This window comes from Physella acuta, unplaced genomic scaffold (genome assembly GCF_028476545.2).
Source record: "Physella acuta isolate Inbredline_101_S28 unplaced genomic scaffold, ASM2847654v3 ptg000200l, whole genome shotgun sequence".
NCBI lineage: Eukaryota > Metazoa > Mollusca > Gastropoda > Physidae > Physella > Physella acuta.
Genome location: NW_026731719.1, coordinates 1,070,180 through 1,085,890, shown reverse-complemented (window position 1 = coordinate 1,085,890; position 15,711 = coordinate 1,070,180). Strand labels below are relative to the sequence as shown.

General features: G+C 38.9%; 1 protein-coding gene across 1 annotated transcript; it reads left to right on the top strand.

Moving 5' to 3' along the window:
- Positions 1-6,986: 6,986 nt before the first annotated feature.
- LOC131937107 (loricrin-like) lies at positions 6,987-8,369 on the top strand. The gene is made up of 2 exons (XM_059294301.1): positions 6,987-7,026; positions 7,072-8,369. Exons 1-2 carry the CDS (start codon positions 6,987-6,989, stop codon positions 8,367-8,369), a joined length of 1,338 nt encoding a protein of 445 aa, XP_059150284.1.
- Positions 8,370-15,711: the final 7,342 nt, after the last annotated feature.

The following is a 15,711-nucleotide window of genomic DNA, read 5'->3' as shown; positions in this document are numbered from 1 at the left end:
GAGATGTGATTTTTCTCTGTATAAGAGAAAAATGTCGGATGCAGGATTACACGGTTCATCCGAATGCTATGAAACTTTAGAAATTAGATCAGAATACTCCTGAAAAAATGTCTCCAAAAAAACTAATTAAAATTTATTATGGGCGGCTCCGGGAGGGTGCGCTTTTCTACACTTCACGCTTTGGCCCCCGACATTAACACGGTGGCACACGACACTTGATTATTAAACCGAGCCAGGTGCTATACATGGCGCTCATGTGGTAGTTCAACCTGGGGCTCCCGAGAGTGCTACTCTAGGTCCTTACACATGGGCGGTTGCCAATGTGTGTTCTACTTTTCTTTATAGTAATTTAAATAGTAGTCTATAATTTATTTTCTACTTTTTAGTGCATTAGTACATAAAAGCTTGTTATTAAAACCTTTTTAATGATTTTTTTTTTTACGCATGCTAGTTTTACATACATAACTAGTTGCCTTCACAATAGAAATAGTCTAGATAATTAACTTTTGAACGATTAAGAATTGATAATTTTCAAACTGCAGGTAAAGCTGAAATAAAGGTTTAATGTTAGTGTCTTGTGTATTCGCTGAATGACCTCATCTGCAGGGAAATGGCCGACGTCGTCTGCAAACACCAGTCACGTGAACATATACTTGAGCAGCAAGCCATGCAACACTGCGGAGGGTTTTGTCCTTCACCAGAGTGGCGACTTCAGGGTTTGTCTCAGGCTGTCTTCAAATGCATTTAATTTTACCACATCCTATGGCTACTGTAAAGGTAAGCCTGGGGTTAAATTATCTAGGCCATTTAATCTCACGACATCCTATGGCTACTGTAAAGGTAAGCCTGCGTTAAATTATCTAGGGCATTTAATCTCACGACATCCTATGGCTATTGTAAAGGTAAGCCTGCGTTAAATTATCTAGGGCATTTAATCTCACGACATCCCACGGCTATTGTAAAGGTAAGCCTGCGTTAAATTATCTAGTGCTTTGTATCACAACCTGTCAAAACTGTTTGTATCAAAACTCTAGCTGACTGACAACACAGTATAGCACGAATGTATAATACTACACTAGTCATGTGATCTGGCCACATAGAAACATGGTCCAAAGAAAAACATTCGTTTATATTTATCTGCGAAATCCTTGTCTGCTGTGTTTATCATTCCACAGCTTATGGAGGAAACCTGTACACGCCAAAGACGCCAGAAAAAGTGACCATTATGAAAGATTTTCAAACGACCTTCAACTTTTGGGTTGGTTTAAATGACATGGAGACGGAGGATGTTTTCCTATGGGCGGATGATAAGTCTGTTCTCTCTGATAGCTGGAGGTCACAGATCTTTAAGGCAGGTGAGTCGGTCTGTTCTTACAGACAGCTGGAGGTCACAGATCTTTAAGGCAGGTGAGTCGGTCTGTTCTTACAGACAGCTGGAGGTCACATATCTTTAAGTCAGGTGAGTCAGTCTCTTCTCTCTGACAGCTGGAGGTCACAGATCTTTAAGTCGGGTGAGTCGGTCTGTTCTTACAGACAGCTGGAGGTCACATATCTTTAAGTCAGGTGAGTCAGTCTCTTCTCTCTGACAGCTGGAGGTCACAGATCTTTAAGTCAGGTGAGTCAGTCTCTTCTCTCTGACAGCTGGAGGTCACAGATCTTTAAGTCGGGTGAGTCGGTCTGTTCTTACAGACAGCTGGAGGTCACATATCTTTAAGTCAGGTGAGTCAGTCTCTTCTCTCTGACAGCTGGAGGTCACAGATCTTTAAGTCAGGTGAGTCAGTCTCTTCTCTCTGACAGCTGGAGGTCACAGATCTTTAAGTCGGGTGAGTCGGTCTGTTCTTACAGACAGCTGGAGGTCACATATCTTTAAGTCAGGTGAGTCAGTCTCTTCTCTCTGACAGCTGGAGGTCACAGATCTTTAAGTCAGGCTTTGCCGAAAATCAGGTAAAAAAACATGCAAAATGTATGTATGTCTAATTATCCGTGTTACCCGATTTACCCGTGTTACCCGATTCACCCAAGTTACATGTGTTACCCGAGTTACCCGTGTTACCCGTGTTACCCGAGTTACCTGTGTTACCTGTGTTATCTTACCAGAACAAATGTATAAGTAGCCGTCTGAGAGCTTTGATATTAATACTAATAGATTCGCTGTCTGTCTATCTGTGTATGTATGTATCTGACAAGAACGATATAGAGAAAACACAAGCAAATTAAAACTTGCATAGTAAAACGAAAACAAAACATGACGTCACATTGAGAATATAGTTGAAAATATTATTAAGCCGGAGAGTGCCCACAATAATTTGACGTCATTGATTCTCGAGTAAACATTGAAAAAAAAAGCCAATTTTGTCTAATCTAAATTGTTTGCGTGAAGAGTTTCTTTCATACAATTCTTCGGGTAGGGGCGAATCCCTCCCCCCGGTAGAACATCTAAGCCTCCCCCCCCCCCCCCAAATCAAAAGATATGACGTCATCGATACTCTATAATAAAATAGACTGATATTACGGCATAACTAATGTGTATAAACTTAAAAGTGTTTTTGCATTTAGAGTTTCTTTCACAGAATTCTTCGGGTAGTGCCTAAGCGCGACACCAGTTTTTCTTTCAGACTTTTTCCTCCGAGGAGAGGGGAACTTTAAATTTTCTAATCTAAAAAGTTTTAAGCGTGCACAGTTTCTACCGTTAGTTTGTGTGATCTACAAATGCGACCAGTGTTTCTTTCAGACGTTTTCATCACCGGAGACGGAGGGGGATACTTGAAATTTTTCGGGGGCAGGGGCGGAATTTTCTTGGAGTGGGCGGAAACTGGAAAATTTATATAATTTCGTTGAATGTGACGATAGAAGTGCTTTATGGTGTGGGGGGAATGGGGGGGGGGGGGGGGGCGGAGCCCCCTATCCCCAAGTAGAGTCGCCTGAAAGAAACTCTAAATGCGACTTTTGTCATGATTGAGATTAGGTGCATGGCTTAGGGGTGTGGCTACGACTGTATTTAGTATCAATGCGGAGTAACTAAGTGTAGATCAAGCTTAAATCCGATTAAAATGACGATTCTTGATAAAAATCCGTTTGCAAAGTAATTTGTCATTTCCGATTCAATTTAATGTTAAGGTGGTGGCTTTGGTTTTGGTTTAGAGAAAATAGACAGCGCTATCGACCTAGCGCCCGTTGTATCCTTCCTCAACGGGCCATTTTTCTCGTAAATAAATAGTTTTGACGATACCGATGACCTGATTAACAGTATATTGTAAGAGAGACCTAAACCATATTCCATTAACCCTTTCACTTGGCCCCTATTTCACTACCTTACTTCTAATTCATTTTAGAATTACCTTCAGATTATATATAAATTACAAGGGGTTGGTGTCCTTCGCCGAGTTAGTCTGGGCGGAGGTGGAAATGAAAAAGGACTTTGATTTTTAGAATATTTATCTAAGGTGGGACTGACGGGGAGGGAGTGATGTCCTACTCCGAGTGTCGCAGTGTGATGTCCTACTCCCAGTATCGCAGTGTGATGTCCTACTCCGAGTATCCCAGTGTGATGTCCTACTCCCAGTATCCCAGTGTGATGTCCTACCAGTGTGATGTCCTACTCCGAGTGTCGCAGTGTGATGTCCTACTCCCAGTATCGCAGTGTGATGTCCTACACCGAGTGTCGCAGTGTGATGTCCTACCAGTGTGATGTCCTATCCCAGTATCCCAGTGTGATGTCCTACTCTGAGTATCGCAGTGTGATGTCCTACTCCCAGTATCCCTGTGTGATGTCCTACTCCCAGTATCGCAGTGTGATGTCCTACTCCCAGTATCCCAGTGTGATGTCCTACTCCCAGTATCCCAATGTGATGTCCTACTCCCCAACATACCAGTCTACCTATGTCTATCTGGGCTGATCACAATCCTGTACTTGCAGGCGAGCCCAGTGGAGGAGTCAGTGAGAACTGTGTTGTGTACCTCCAGACAAACAAAGCCCTCGTGGACCTGCCCTGCTCAAATCTACAGAGATACCTGTGTGAGATGACAGCCCGAACCTTCTGAACATTTCTTCAATATTCTTATCTTGGTCATTCTTTCTTATTTCTGTTTTGTTGTTATATTGTGGTATACATTATGTAGTAATTACTGATGTTTGTATGCCTGTAAAATTCAAAGTACATTTCATTAATTACTATTTGTATTACATTATTCTACTGTTTAACCCATACCATTTCTTCATTTCTCAGTATTATTTGTAAAAGCACTTTCGATTGTTCAAACTTTCTATCCTGTTAATGTTGTCAGTTTGAATAGTTTTGTACCATTTCCTAATTCATTAAAACCACTTTACATGTATTACATTTAAAAGTGATATTTTCGTTTTCATTAGTATCGAGAAAAATAGTGTCGTTGGATCAAAGTGAAAGGAAATACAAAAAATGTTATCTAAGAAGATCTGAAACATTTTACTAAAGAAAAAAACATGCAAAAAAAAAACTTGAACTAGGATCCTAGAGTGACCAGAAGAACAAATTGTTGGTTGAATTTGCTAGTCAACTAGACTGAATTCCTCCCATGAGCACATTCAATCATTGTGGCTATGTTACACAATTATTGTGCTTATGTTACAATCATTGTGTCAATTATACAATCATTGTGGCTATGCTAGAACCAGAGGAAACGTTAAATTAAACAAGCGATAGGCCGACCGATTTTATTATTTGAAACAGCAAGCAATAATTGCTTTCAAGCTGTATTACCTAGGCTTAGAATAGTAAAAAATGACTTGAAAAAGCTAGCTAACAATAATTCTTCTGGTTTAAAGCCTTTAACGACAATTGTAGCACGCACTTGATCGATATTTGTTTTTGTCAACATTACGTCATTAGAAAAAAAAAATTCTTGACTTTGACATCAACTCTGTGATAGGTCTCCCCGACACATTTAAAACTAACTCTTGTAAGGAATCTAAGGGGTGTAGGAGTGTACGGGGTGTAGGAGTGTACGGGGTGTACGGGGTGTACGGGGTGTACGGGGTGTACGGGGTGTACGGGGTGTACGGGGTATACGGGGTGTAGGGGTGTACGGGGTGTACGGGGTGTACGGGGTGTAGGGGTGTACGGGGTGTACGGGGTGTACGGGGTGTAGGGGTGTACGGCGGATGCTCCGTGCCAACGACCTCCTGGACGCCGGCGTTTGCGTCTAGTGCAGAAGTACCCTCAAGAAGGACGCCCAATTAACGTGTCCCTGCTGTTAAGACAGCCGCTCGGGAACTTTGGGCGCAAACTGCACCCTTCTGCTCGGGCGCCGAACCTCAGAAATTTTAATTTTTAATCGCAGAAATCTTCACGCAGTATTCTCAACAATTTTGTGAGCGTTAAAAATGTTCATAAACAACTGTTTAAGTGTAGTGTGCCGTCATTTATACCGTCCATAAACGTTAGAATCTTGCATTACTCACGGTAATGTTATACCTTGGTTTACATTCACAGAACTCATGTGAAAAACTATAGAAAATTTACTGCCTTTCACGAAATACCATTTTAGAGCCTTCATAGTTACGGTGCAAAATTGGGAGTCCATCAATAGATGGTACCCTGGGTTTAAGTCCCGTCAATATCTTCCGTGTGTCTCTAATCCTTACAATTATGTGACATGTAATAATCACGCTCTCAATTTAAATAAGGACGCAACATCGTTGTTTATAAATTGTTTAATTAATGTATTATAAGATATTGATCTAAACAAGTTGATCGGTTGATGAGTGTTAGCATAGGCAAACTAAACGTACAGTTTGATACAATTAAAATGTTTTCTTGACAGAAATTTGCATAAACAATTCTTAGCTAGCTTGACGAAATGTTATTTAAATATTTAGACAAAATTGTATTAGCACTGCGATTTCAACAAAGGTAATTAAATTTCATTTTTAGAATTGTAAGCTTTATGATACTGTTGATTGTTTCTTAATTTTATTACAACAGTGATAAAAAATTAAATCAAATTTCATTTTTGAAATTTATTATTAATAAATTATTAAAAATATTTTTAATCAGTTCAATTTTATATAAAAGTAAATCGTGAATATTGTATAACAACTTGAAATATCATTAGCCTCTAAACTCCAGCGACAGTCTATGTACTACAGCGACCATCTCTGTACCAGCGACCATCTCTGTACCAGCGACCATCTCTGTACCAGCAACCATCTCTGTTAAACGACCATCTCTGTACCATCGACCATCTCTGTTAAACGACCATCTCTGTACCATCTCTGTACCAGCGACTATCTCTGTACCAGCGACCATCTCTGTACCAGCGACCATCTCTGTACCAGCGACCATCTCTGTACCAGCGAACATCTCTGTACCAGCGAACATCTCTGTACCAGCGACCATCTCTGTACCAGCGACAATCTCTGTACCAGTATGTGCGTACGTGTGTGTGCGTACGTGTGTGTGTGTGTGTGGAGGCTGTTAAACTGACTCTGATTATTAAACTACTCATGATATATGTGGGCAGTGGAGTCGCTAGGTAGTGTGTCACCCAGTGCGGCACCTCATGGTGTCACCCTCCCCACCAAAGAAAAAAGTATAGGATATATGTCGACAAATATCTAGAGGAAAAAAAACATTTCTACTTGTTTCTTATAAAATACATCAAGTAACTCATCAACTATTGTACAAATAAAACATGAATGAATAATGAGGACAAAAAGAATTGTTTAAAGAGAATCCTTCCAAGATGCGCCCATACATCGACTGAACAATACATCTTGCGTGTTGTAAGCATGTATCCCAGAGGTTTTTGTATCTATCTCTACTTCACTCGTCACAATAGATCAAAGACCTGCGTGTTGTAATCATGTATCCCAGAGGTTTTGTATCTATCTCTACTTCACTCGTCACAATAGATCAAAGACCTGCGTGTTGTAAGCATGTATCCCAGAGGTTTTTGTATCTGTCTCTACTTCACTCGTCACAATAGATCAAAGACCTGACGTCTAAATGTCTACTGGCACAACAGACTTGAACGGTTCACACCCAGGTAAGTTCTGAGAAACTAAACATCGTAGAGGTGCCAAACTTGCAGGTAAAGGTTGTAGAGGTGCCAAACTTGCAGGTAAAGGTTGTAGAGGTGCCAAACTGGCAGGTAAAGGTTGTAGAGGTGCCAAACTTGCAGGTAAAGGTTGTAGAGGTGCCAAACTGGCAGGTAAAGGTTGTAGAGGTGCCAAACTGGCAGGTAAAGGTTGTAGAGGTGCCAAACTGGCAGGTAAAGGTTGTAGAGGTGCCAAACTGGCAGGTAAAGGTTGTAGAGGTGCCAAACTGGCAGGTAAAGGTTGTAGAGGTGCCAAACTGGCAGGTAAAGGTTGTAGAGGTGCCAAACTGGCAGGTAAAGGTTGTAGAGGTGCCAAACTGGCAGGTAAAGGTTGTAGAGGTGCCAAACTGGCAGGTAAAGGTTGTAGAGGTGCCAAACTGGCAGGTAAAGGTTGTAGAGGTGCCAAACTGGCAGGTAAAGGTTGTGGTGGTGCCAAACTTGCAGGTAAAGGTTGTGGAGGTGCCAAACTTGCAGGTAAAGGTTGTAGAGGTGCCAAACTGGCAGGTAAAGGTTGTAGAGGTGCCAAACTGGCAGGTAAAGGTTGTAGAGGTGCCAAACTTGCAGGTAAAGGTTGTAGAGGTGCCAAACTGGCAGGTAAAGGTTGTAGAGGTGCCAAACTTGCAGGTAAAGGTTGTAGAGGTGCCAAACTTGCAGGTAAAGGTTGTGGTGGTGCCAAACTTGCAGGTAAAGGTTGTAGAGGTGCCAAACTTGCAGGTAAAGGTTGTAGAGGTGCCAAACTTGCAGGTAAAGGTTGTAGAGGTGCCAAACTGGCAGGTAAAGGTTGTAGAGGTGCCAAACTGGCAGGTAAAGGTTGTAGAGGTGCCAAACTTGCAGGTAAAGGTTGTAGAGGTGCCAAACTGGCAGGTAAAGGTTGTAGAGGTGCCAAACTGGCAGGTAAAGGTTGTAGAGGTGCCAAACTGGCAGGTAAAGGTTGTAGAGGTGCCAAACTGGCAGGTAAAGGTTGTAGAGGTGCCAAACTGGCAGGTAAAGGTTGTAGAGGTGCCAAACTGGCAGGTAAAGGTTGTAGAGGTGCCAAACTGGCAGGTAAAGGTTGTAGAGGTGCCAAACTTGCAGGTAAAGGTTGTAGAGGTGCCAAACTTGCAGGTAAAGGTTGTGGAGGTGCCAAACTTGCAGGTAAAGGTTGTAGAGGTGCCAGACTGGCAGGTAAAGGTTGTAGAGGTGCCAAACTTGCAGGTAAAGGTTGTAGAGGTGCCAAACTGGCAGGTAAAGGTTGTAGAGGTGCCAAACTGGCAGGTAAAGGTTGTAGAGGTGCCAGTGATGTTTTAGTTTAAGTTTTATGTTTTATCTCAGTGATGTCTTAGAAAAGATTTATTTTTATCTAAGTGATGTTTTCGTCAGTCCACTAGCTATATGGGGGTTTGTGTCACATTTGTTGATTACGTGCGCTTTGTGCAGTGTAAACATGTAATTGATTCTTTTATGTAATTCTCTGATTATAATTTATTCAGTAAATAAATATTTGAGAAAATCTACTTAGTAAAATAATAGAGTAACCCAATGCAATAATTAGAGATTTTTAATGAACGTATATGAGCTGGTGTATCGATCCTTAAGCCAGACATGTAACTTAACCTTACATGAGACGGTGTGTCGTGATTGTCTTGTACTCCCCCAGTATGTTGTGTCTCAACAATGGAGTTGATTGAACTCAGCAACATAGGATGGTTTGTACAACAAATAATGGTCCGCATCCAAACAATAATCACTGGTTAGATTGATTACTTGCTAAGATTCAATAGCATACAATTGTACAACAATAACAACAATTGATGGCGATCCTGTAGGTTTCTTACATAATCTATATTTAATCAGTGCGGCTTGTTTAGTCAGATGTTTTACTGATGCTTACGAGAACTCAGTTGCTGGTCGCTAAAGTTGAATCTTGCAGCAACATCTTACACAGACATAAATCCAGTTGTGTAAACATAGTTCCACTCAGGGCTTACTACAACACAGTCGATAAATGATGTAAAGGTTGGTATAACTCTGGTTTACTTAATTAAAGTACCAGTTTAAACTTTAGAACAGTGGTTCCCAACCTTTTTCGAGTGGCGACCCCCTTTTATAAAAAGTAAGTGACCCGCGACCCCCATAGAATTAAAAAGCCGAAATTAGTATGGAAATTAATAAGCACTAAAATAAGGTTTTCTAGTAGACTTTCAATATGAACTACTCTTGATAACTGTTTTAATAGCATGAGTAAAATTGCATACTATTCACTAAACCTTCGTGGTTAAGTTTTTAATTTAAAATATTTTGTTAAAGCCAACCTATGTCGTTATAATTATCTTAATTTTGTTTTTAATCGAAGAATAGTGTTGAAAATATATTCTCGAAAAGTCAATCAATTTTACGTTTGGGTATGAATGGCGAAGACTACACCAAAATTGTGCCTGCAGTTTTTCATCTTGCTCGAAATCATTCTGCAAATCAAAGAATTCATCTTGTAATTCATCGGGAATGCTGGCAACATCAAGGGAAGAAGAGAATGGGTTATGCGTAAATGCAGATTCTTCTTTTTTTAGCTCAGAGAAATAGCCATGCAGTTCGTTTTCAAGAGATTCAAGATGCCCAGAAATCGCTTCTTTCAAAATTTTAATTATCTCACAATCAGATTCATCTACCACACAGCAGAGTTTCTCAAATTTACAATATTTCCACGATTTGGTTTCTTTACCGATTTTGCAGCTTTGATAAAAATGCCCCGAGATTATCAAGGAAAGTTATAATATACGTTCATTTTCCCTGAAGCTTCAGGTTAAGCTTATCTTGATGTTCGAACACATCTGCTAGGTATGATACTCTCTCCAACCACTCTATGTCGTTTTAAGTATACCAAAAAGTCTTCTTTCCTTTGCACTCCCAAGAACAATTTGATTTCAGATTTCAATTCAAAAACACAATTTACAACATTTCGTTTGACAGTCAGCGTACTGTAGTGTAGAAGAGCAGAACCTCGTGATCTATATTAACGTTTTTGCTCAGTTCTTTGAAGGCTCCAGATTTTATATAATTTACGACTTATACTAGTAATGGACTATTGATGTCGATTGGATAGGGCAGTGGTTAGGGAGCTAAATCTTTTCTGTTTTCTGAAAGCCCGATTTTGAGCTAAACATAGATGGCGCACCATCTGTACAAACCCCCGCAGCCGTTCTAACTCATTTTAATCATCCAGTTTTTAAAAAAGGTATTTATTTTCTCCATGCTATCTTCACAAAATAGCAACACTTCTTTGCTATCATCCGCATGAATATAGACACAGACCAGCAACTGCAACACGAACTCACGTTTGTTGATTTATCAACTTGAAAAGCAAACAACGGTAAAAGCTTAATTTCAATAAAAATGTGTTATTTAACATTTACGTACATGCAGCGTTTGATGAGATTTTCTCCTATTTTTTTATATATTTTTTTTGCTTGGCATTTTCTATCGCGACTTTATTTGATGCTTGCACTAATGCTGGTGAAAACTTCCTGTTCGATCAAGTTTCTGGCGTTTGCAACTAGCTTCTTATCAACGAAAGAACTCCATATCTTTTTTGGTGTATTCCGGTAAAGATTTCATAGATTCGTGACTGAGAACAACTTTGTACAGTGCGATTTGTTTCTTCTCTATTACATTTCCAGTGATGTTAATGAAGTCGAATTTCAAAAATTCTTCTAAATATTTATGTTTTGTTTCAAATTACTAAAGTTTAGTATACCAGTTGGCGACCCCCCAGAAAGACCTTCGCGACCCCCAGGGGGGTCGCGACCCCCAGGTTGGGAACCCGTGCTTTAGAATGATTTTTTGTTCTCATGTTTTCATTACTCAGGACGTTCTGCCTATTAAAGAAATAACTTTATAAAAGGCCATCTCGAGCTCAAATATTTTCAGCTAGACTTCAATAAAGAGCACGTGAAGAATTTTGAAAAAAAAAACATCGCATTTCAACTTGATCGATGAGATAAAATATAGGCCACACAACAACAACCTACATCACAACCTACGTCACAACCTACATCACAACCTACATCACAACCTACATCACAACCTACATCACAACCTACAGCACAACCTACATCACAACCTACAAAGATGCTGAAGGATTTGATCTACATGTGCCACTGTATCCTAGCAACACTTCTGGTACAGGCAGGTTAGTCTATACTTAAAATTAGTTAGGTGTTCCTTTTTAAACTAAAGTGAAACATTCATTGAATTTATGCAAACAAAAGTATCTTTGGTCAAATCATTTGCACTAGGCACAGCCACACTAACAACATCGGTGGTGACGTCACGGTTCGTCTTGTTGACCAACCCGTACCTGAAGTTTGTCCCACTTGGTGTGGAACTTGCTGGAATTGGTCGCTTCACCTGTGCCAGACAATGTCTCATGAGAAACAATTCTTGTTTTAGTTTTGTTTTCAACGAACACCTCAACACCTGCAGTCTAGGTATGATATTTATTATAAGGAAGTAGATGTAAAATTTACACAATAATTAAATGAAGACAAAGTAGGTGCGTTCATGTCACTAATCATGTTGAATAATTTACTAAGTCATCTCTCCTGTAGGCGCCTGGCCCACGTCCTCACCTGTAGCCATCAGTCACGTGAACACCTACAGGAGCACCCAACCGTGTAACACTGCGGCAAACTTCACCCTCCAACAGAGTGGCGACGTCAGGGTTTGTGTCAGAATGTCAGCTGATACTTTAAACTACACGGACGCCAGGGAAGTTTGTAAAGGTAATCTCAGTTTATAAAGTTGTAAAGGTAATCTCAGTTTGTAAATAAAATATTATAGCGATTAAATTTTAAAAAAAACATTATAAAAAATAAATTATATATATATATATATATATATATATAATGTAATGTGTAAAAAGAGTTGGTGCTCTACTCACTCTTGCAGCATTAGGAGGGAACATGTATACGGCTAAGACAAGCGAAAAGTTGGCCATCATGAAGGCTGTCAGTTTACAATATAAAACATATTTCTGGATGGGCTTAAATGACCTGGTGACTGAAGACGTTTTTCAGTGGGTGGATGACGCAAGCATTGTCTCAGACAGCTGGAGGCGGGTGATCTTTGCTTTAGGTTGGTGGACAAACTAACGTTGCTATTGACAGACTTGTGTATATATTGGGATGTGGGGGGGAGGTGGAATATTTTAATCACACCCCAAACATTTGATTGATGGTGGTGTACACCAGCTAGATTTGTAACGTTCTTACAACATATTTACATATATTTTAGCTAACGATTACCTACAACATATTTGCATAACTTTGTAGTTAACAATTACCTACACCGTATATACCTTTGAAAAAAATAATTACTAAAAACTTGGTATTGTTTACATAGATTTAAAACGAGAATTCGTAAATCGATATTTCTTATGACCAGCTCTACCCTTCTCTAGTTAGAACATCAGATCAGCTGAATGTATTTACCTGTATTATGTTACCTCCTGTGATACTGTATTTACCTGTATTATGTCACCTCCTGTGATAATTTATTTACCTGTATCATGTTACCTCCTGTGATACTGTATTTACCTGTATTATGTTACCGCCTGTGATACTGTATTTACCTGTATCATGTTACCTCCTGTGATACTGTATTTACCTGTATCATGTTACCTCCTGTGATAATTTATTTACCTGTATTTTCTTACCCCTTGGGATATTGTATTTACCTGTATCGTGTTACCACTTTGATATTGTATTTACCTATATTGTTACCTCTTGTGATATTGTATTTACCTGTATTACGTTACCTCTAGTGATATTGTATTTACCTGTATTATGTCACCTCTTGTGATATTGTATTTACCTGTATTACGTTACCTCTAGTGATATTGTATTTACCTGTATTATGTTACCTCCTGTGATACTGTATTTACCTGTACTCCCACTACAGGTGAGCCTAACAACTCCAATGGAAACGAGAACTGTGGTGGTGTCTCCCCCGCCAACAACGCTCTGAACGATGGTCTCTGCTCCGATCACTGCCATTTCCTGTGTGAGATGGCGACAATGTCCAATTAAATCGCAGTCAAGTGAAATACATTTTTATTTTTGTCTTGTATTTAACCGATCTTTGTCTAGCACGTTTCTCAAAACTTTTTGTGGCTAAGTTCAGTGTAGGCTAGTTCTTGGGTAGAGACGCTTAGAGTAAAATATACAACACCCCATACATCAACATTAACATAATCCGCAACACCACAATACATTAACACCAATAACAATTTCCACAACACCCAATACATTAACACCATTAACAACATCCTTTGTTTCATGCATATCGTTGCTAGTTATAATAACTATCTAGCTAATTTCGATAGACTATCTATAGCTACAGTGTGCACATATGTAAAATCCTTAATACCGCTTAAACAACATCAACTCGACAAAATCGGACACATCACAAAATACCAAACATTGAAAACAGTTAGGGTAAAAATATATCGTATATTAATTAAATTAACTTTCATAAATACGTATCAAAGACGAAAGCTAACGTACACAGAAAACTATCAGAGACAAAAGCTAACATACACACAAACAACGTTGAAGACAAAAGATGCATTACAAATCTATCAAAGAAAAAAAGCACACACACAAAACGTTAAAGACAAAAGATGGCATAAGTATATATCAAAGACAAAAAGCACACGCAATCAAATCTAAAGACAAAAGATGACGCAAACAAAGGGCAATACGACAAATAGCCCTTAGATCAAGGCTGAATGATCTAATTATTCTGTCAACCCATATCAAATGTCCTGATGTTTATACCCATTGTTTATATGCTATTGTTCCAGTAGTGAGTCTTGTTACATATAAAACATTTATGTAAGAGATTAAACTTAGATAGATTTACTGATAGAAACGTTGGAGTCATCCTATACCTTACATATTATCACTGTAATCAGTGAACAACAGAAGTTTTAGCTGAGTGATGTTGTTTTACTTCGTTAGCCTTAAGTGGGGTGGTACACAATAATTGTATTTTACCATGTGCATCAAACTAAAGAATAATTCTGTGTATAAATATCTAGCAATTAACACTGTATTAAAAAAAATCTACACCTTCTCAAAAGTTGTTTGTGTTGGGAATGTGATGTTTCATTTTTCAAATACTGCCAAACGTATGACTTGTTCGATAACGGACCGTAGAGGAAGTAGTGTAACGGTTCACACTAACCAAATCAAAGTTTTGACAGTCGATATTTTACACCTTCATGAGTCTTGTTATAAATGACACGTTTTGTCAGAAGAAATCCATTACCCACTTTATCATGAGTCTTGCTATAAATGACATGTTTTGTCAGAAGAAATCCATTGGCCACTTTATGGGTAAACATTTGGTCACATGACTTCAGGGCGGCCATAAACTGTAGGGACGAGAGGCTTAAATATTAAGATGAAGAAAAACGTGTATATCCATCATAATTATGGACATATCTTTATTACAGGGTAATGATACCTTGTCATTCTTAAGCTGACTTTACTCCCGGTAGAGGCGGCAAAGACCTGCTTGCAGGTTGAATTGGATAACAAGCCTGGATCATCTACTAACTAGTGTCTTGCTTTAATAAACACTTGCACAAATTTGTGAGGTGGACACATTGAAGAGGTGGTAACGCAAGTGAAACAAACAAACAGACAAATGTGTGACATTCTTGAAGATCTCAGCCATTAATTACACACAACCTCACTCAATATATATCTGTTTTAATCCGCCACTAAAGTGTAGGTCCTATTTTTGTAAGCATTCCCCAAATAACGATTCCGGTTTCGCTTGGGGGCAGGGTGAGGTTGGTGCCTGGAAGCCATACATTAACAAGATTTTAATCAGTGTTGAATATCTATGGTGTTAGTTTTCTAAAAAGGATTAAATTACTCAAACGATAACAGTATCAAAAACAAAATTGATAAAAATCATCAGGAAAGAATCAACATTTGGTATAAAGTCGTTAAATTTACTTTGTAGTTTGAGAAAACTATGCATTATAAATGTATAGGATTAGATTCTAATACGTGTGGGCCTCTTGTTGGTGGGCAATAAGTTGGTGGGCAATAAGAAGGTGGGCAAGGTATTGAGGACACAATCATTTTGGTGCTACAACTCATTGATGGTGTTTTCCTAAACCAGCTGCCTTAGACACTAGTGATGAGAGCAACATTAGGATTGGAGATAAATATACTAGATGACGGTAGATTCTACCTTAGGATTGGAGGTAAATATACTAGACGACGGTAGATTCTACCTTAGGATTGGAGGTAAATATACTAGATGACGGTAGATTCTACCTTAGGATTGGAGGTAAATATACTAGATGACGGTAGATTCTACCTTAGGATAGGAGCTAGTTATATTAGATGGCGATATATTTTTAAATTAGGATGATATCACTTCACATACCTTGCTAACAATTTTAATATTTTGTTTGAAGCTAAACATTTTACGACTTCAATAACAATAGTTTGATTTAGTATCGAGTCGATATGTATTTTGTAGGTTTAATCGATCTCTTTTCTTGATGGAATGTCATGGTATGTATAATATCAGAAATATCTAGTAAATTGACATTGATTTTATATCAAGCATACATTT

Excerpts from the sequence above, each read along its gene's own strand:
- LOC131937107 (XM_059294301.1), top strand. The coding sequence starts at position 6,987 with ATGTCTACTGGCACAACAGACTTGAACGGTTCACACCCAG. Across the intron at positions 7,027-7,071 it reads CTTGAACGGTTCACACCCAG|GTAAAGGTTGTAGAGGTGCC; the intron begins GTAAGTTCTGAG and ends CCAAACTTGCAG.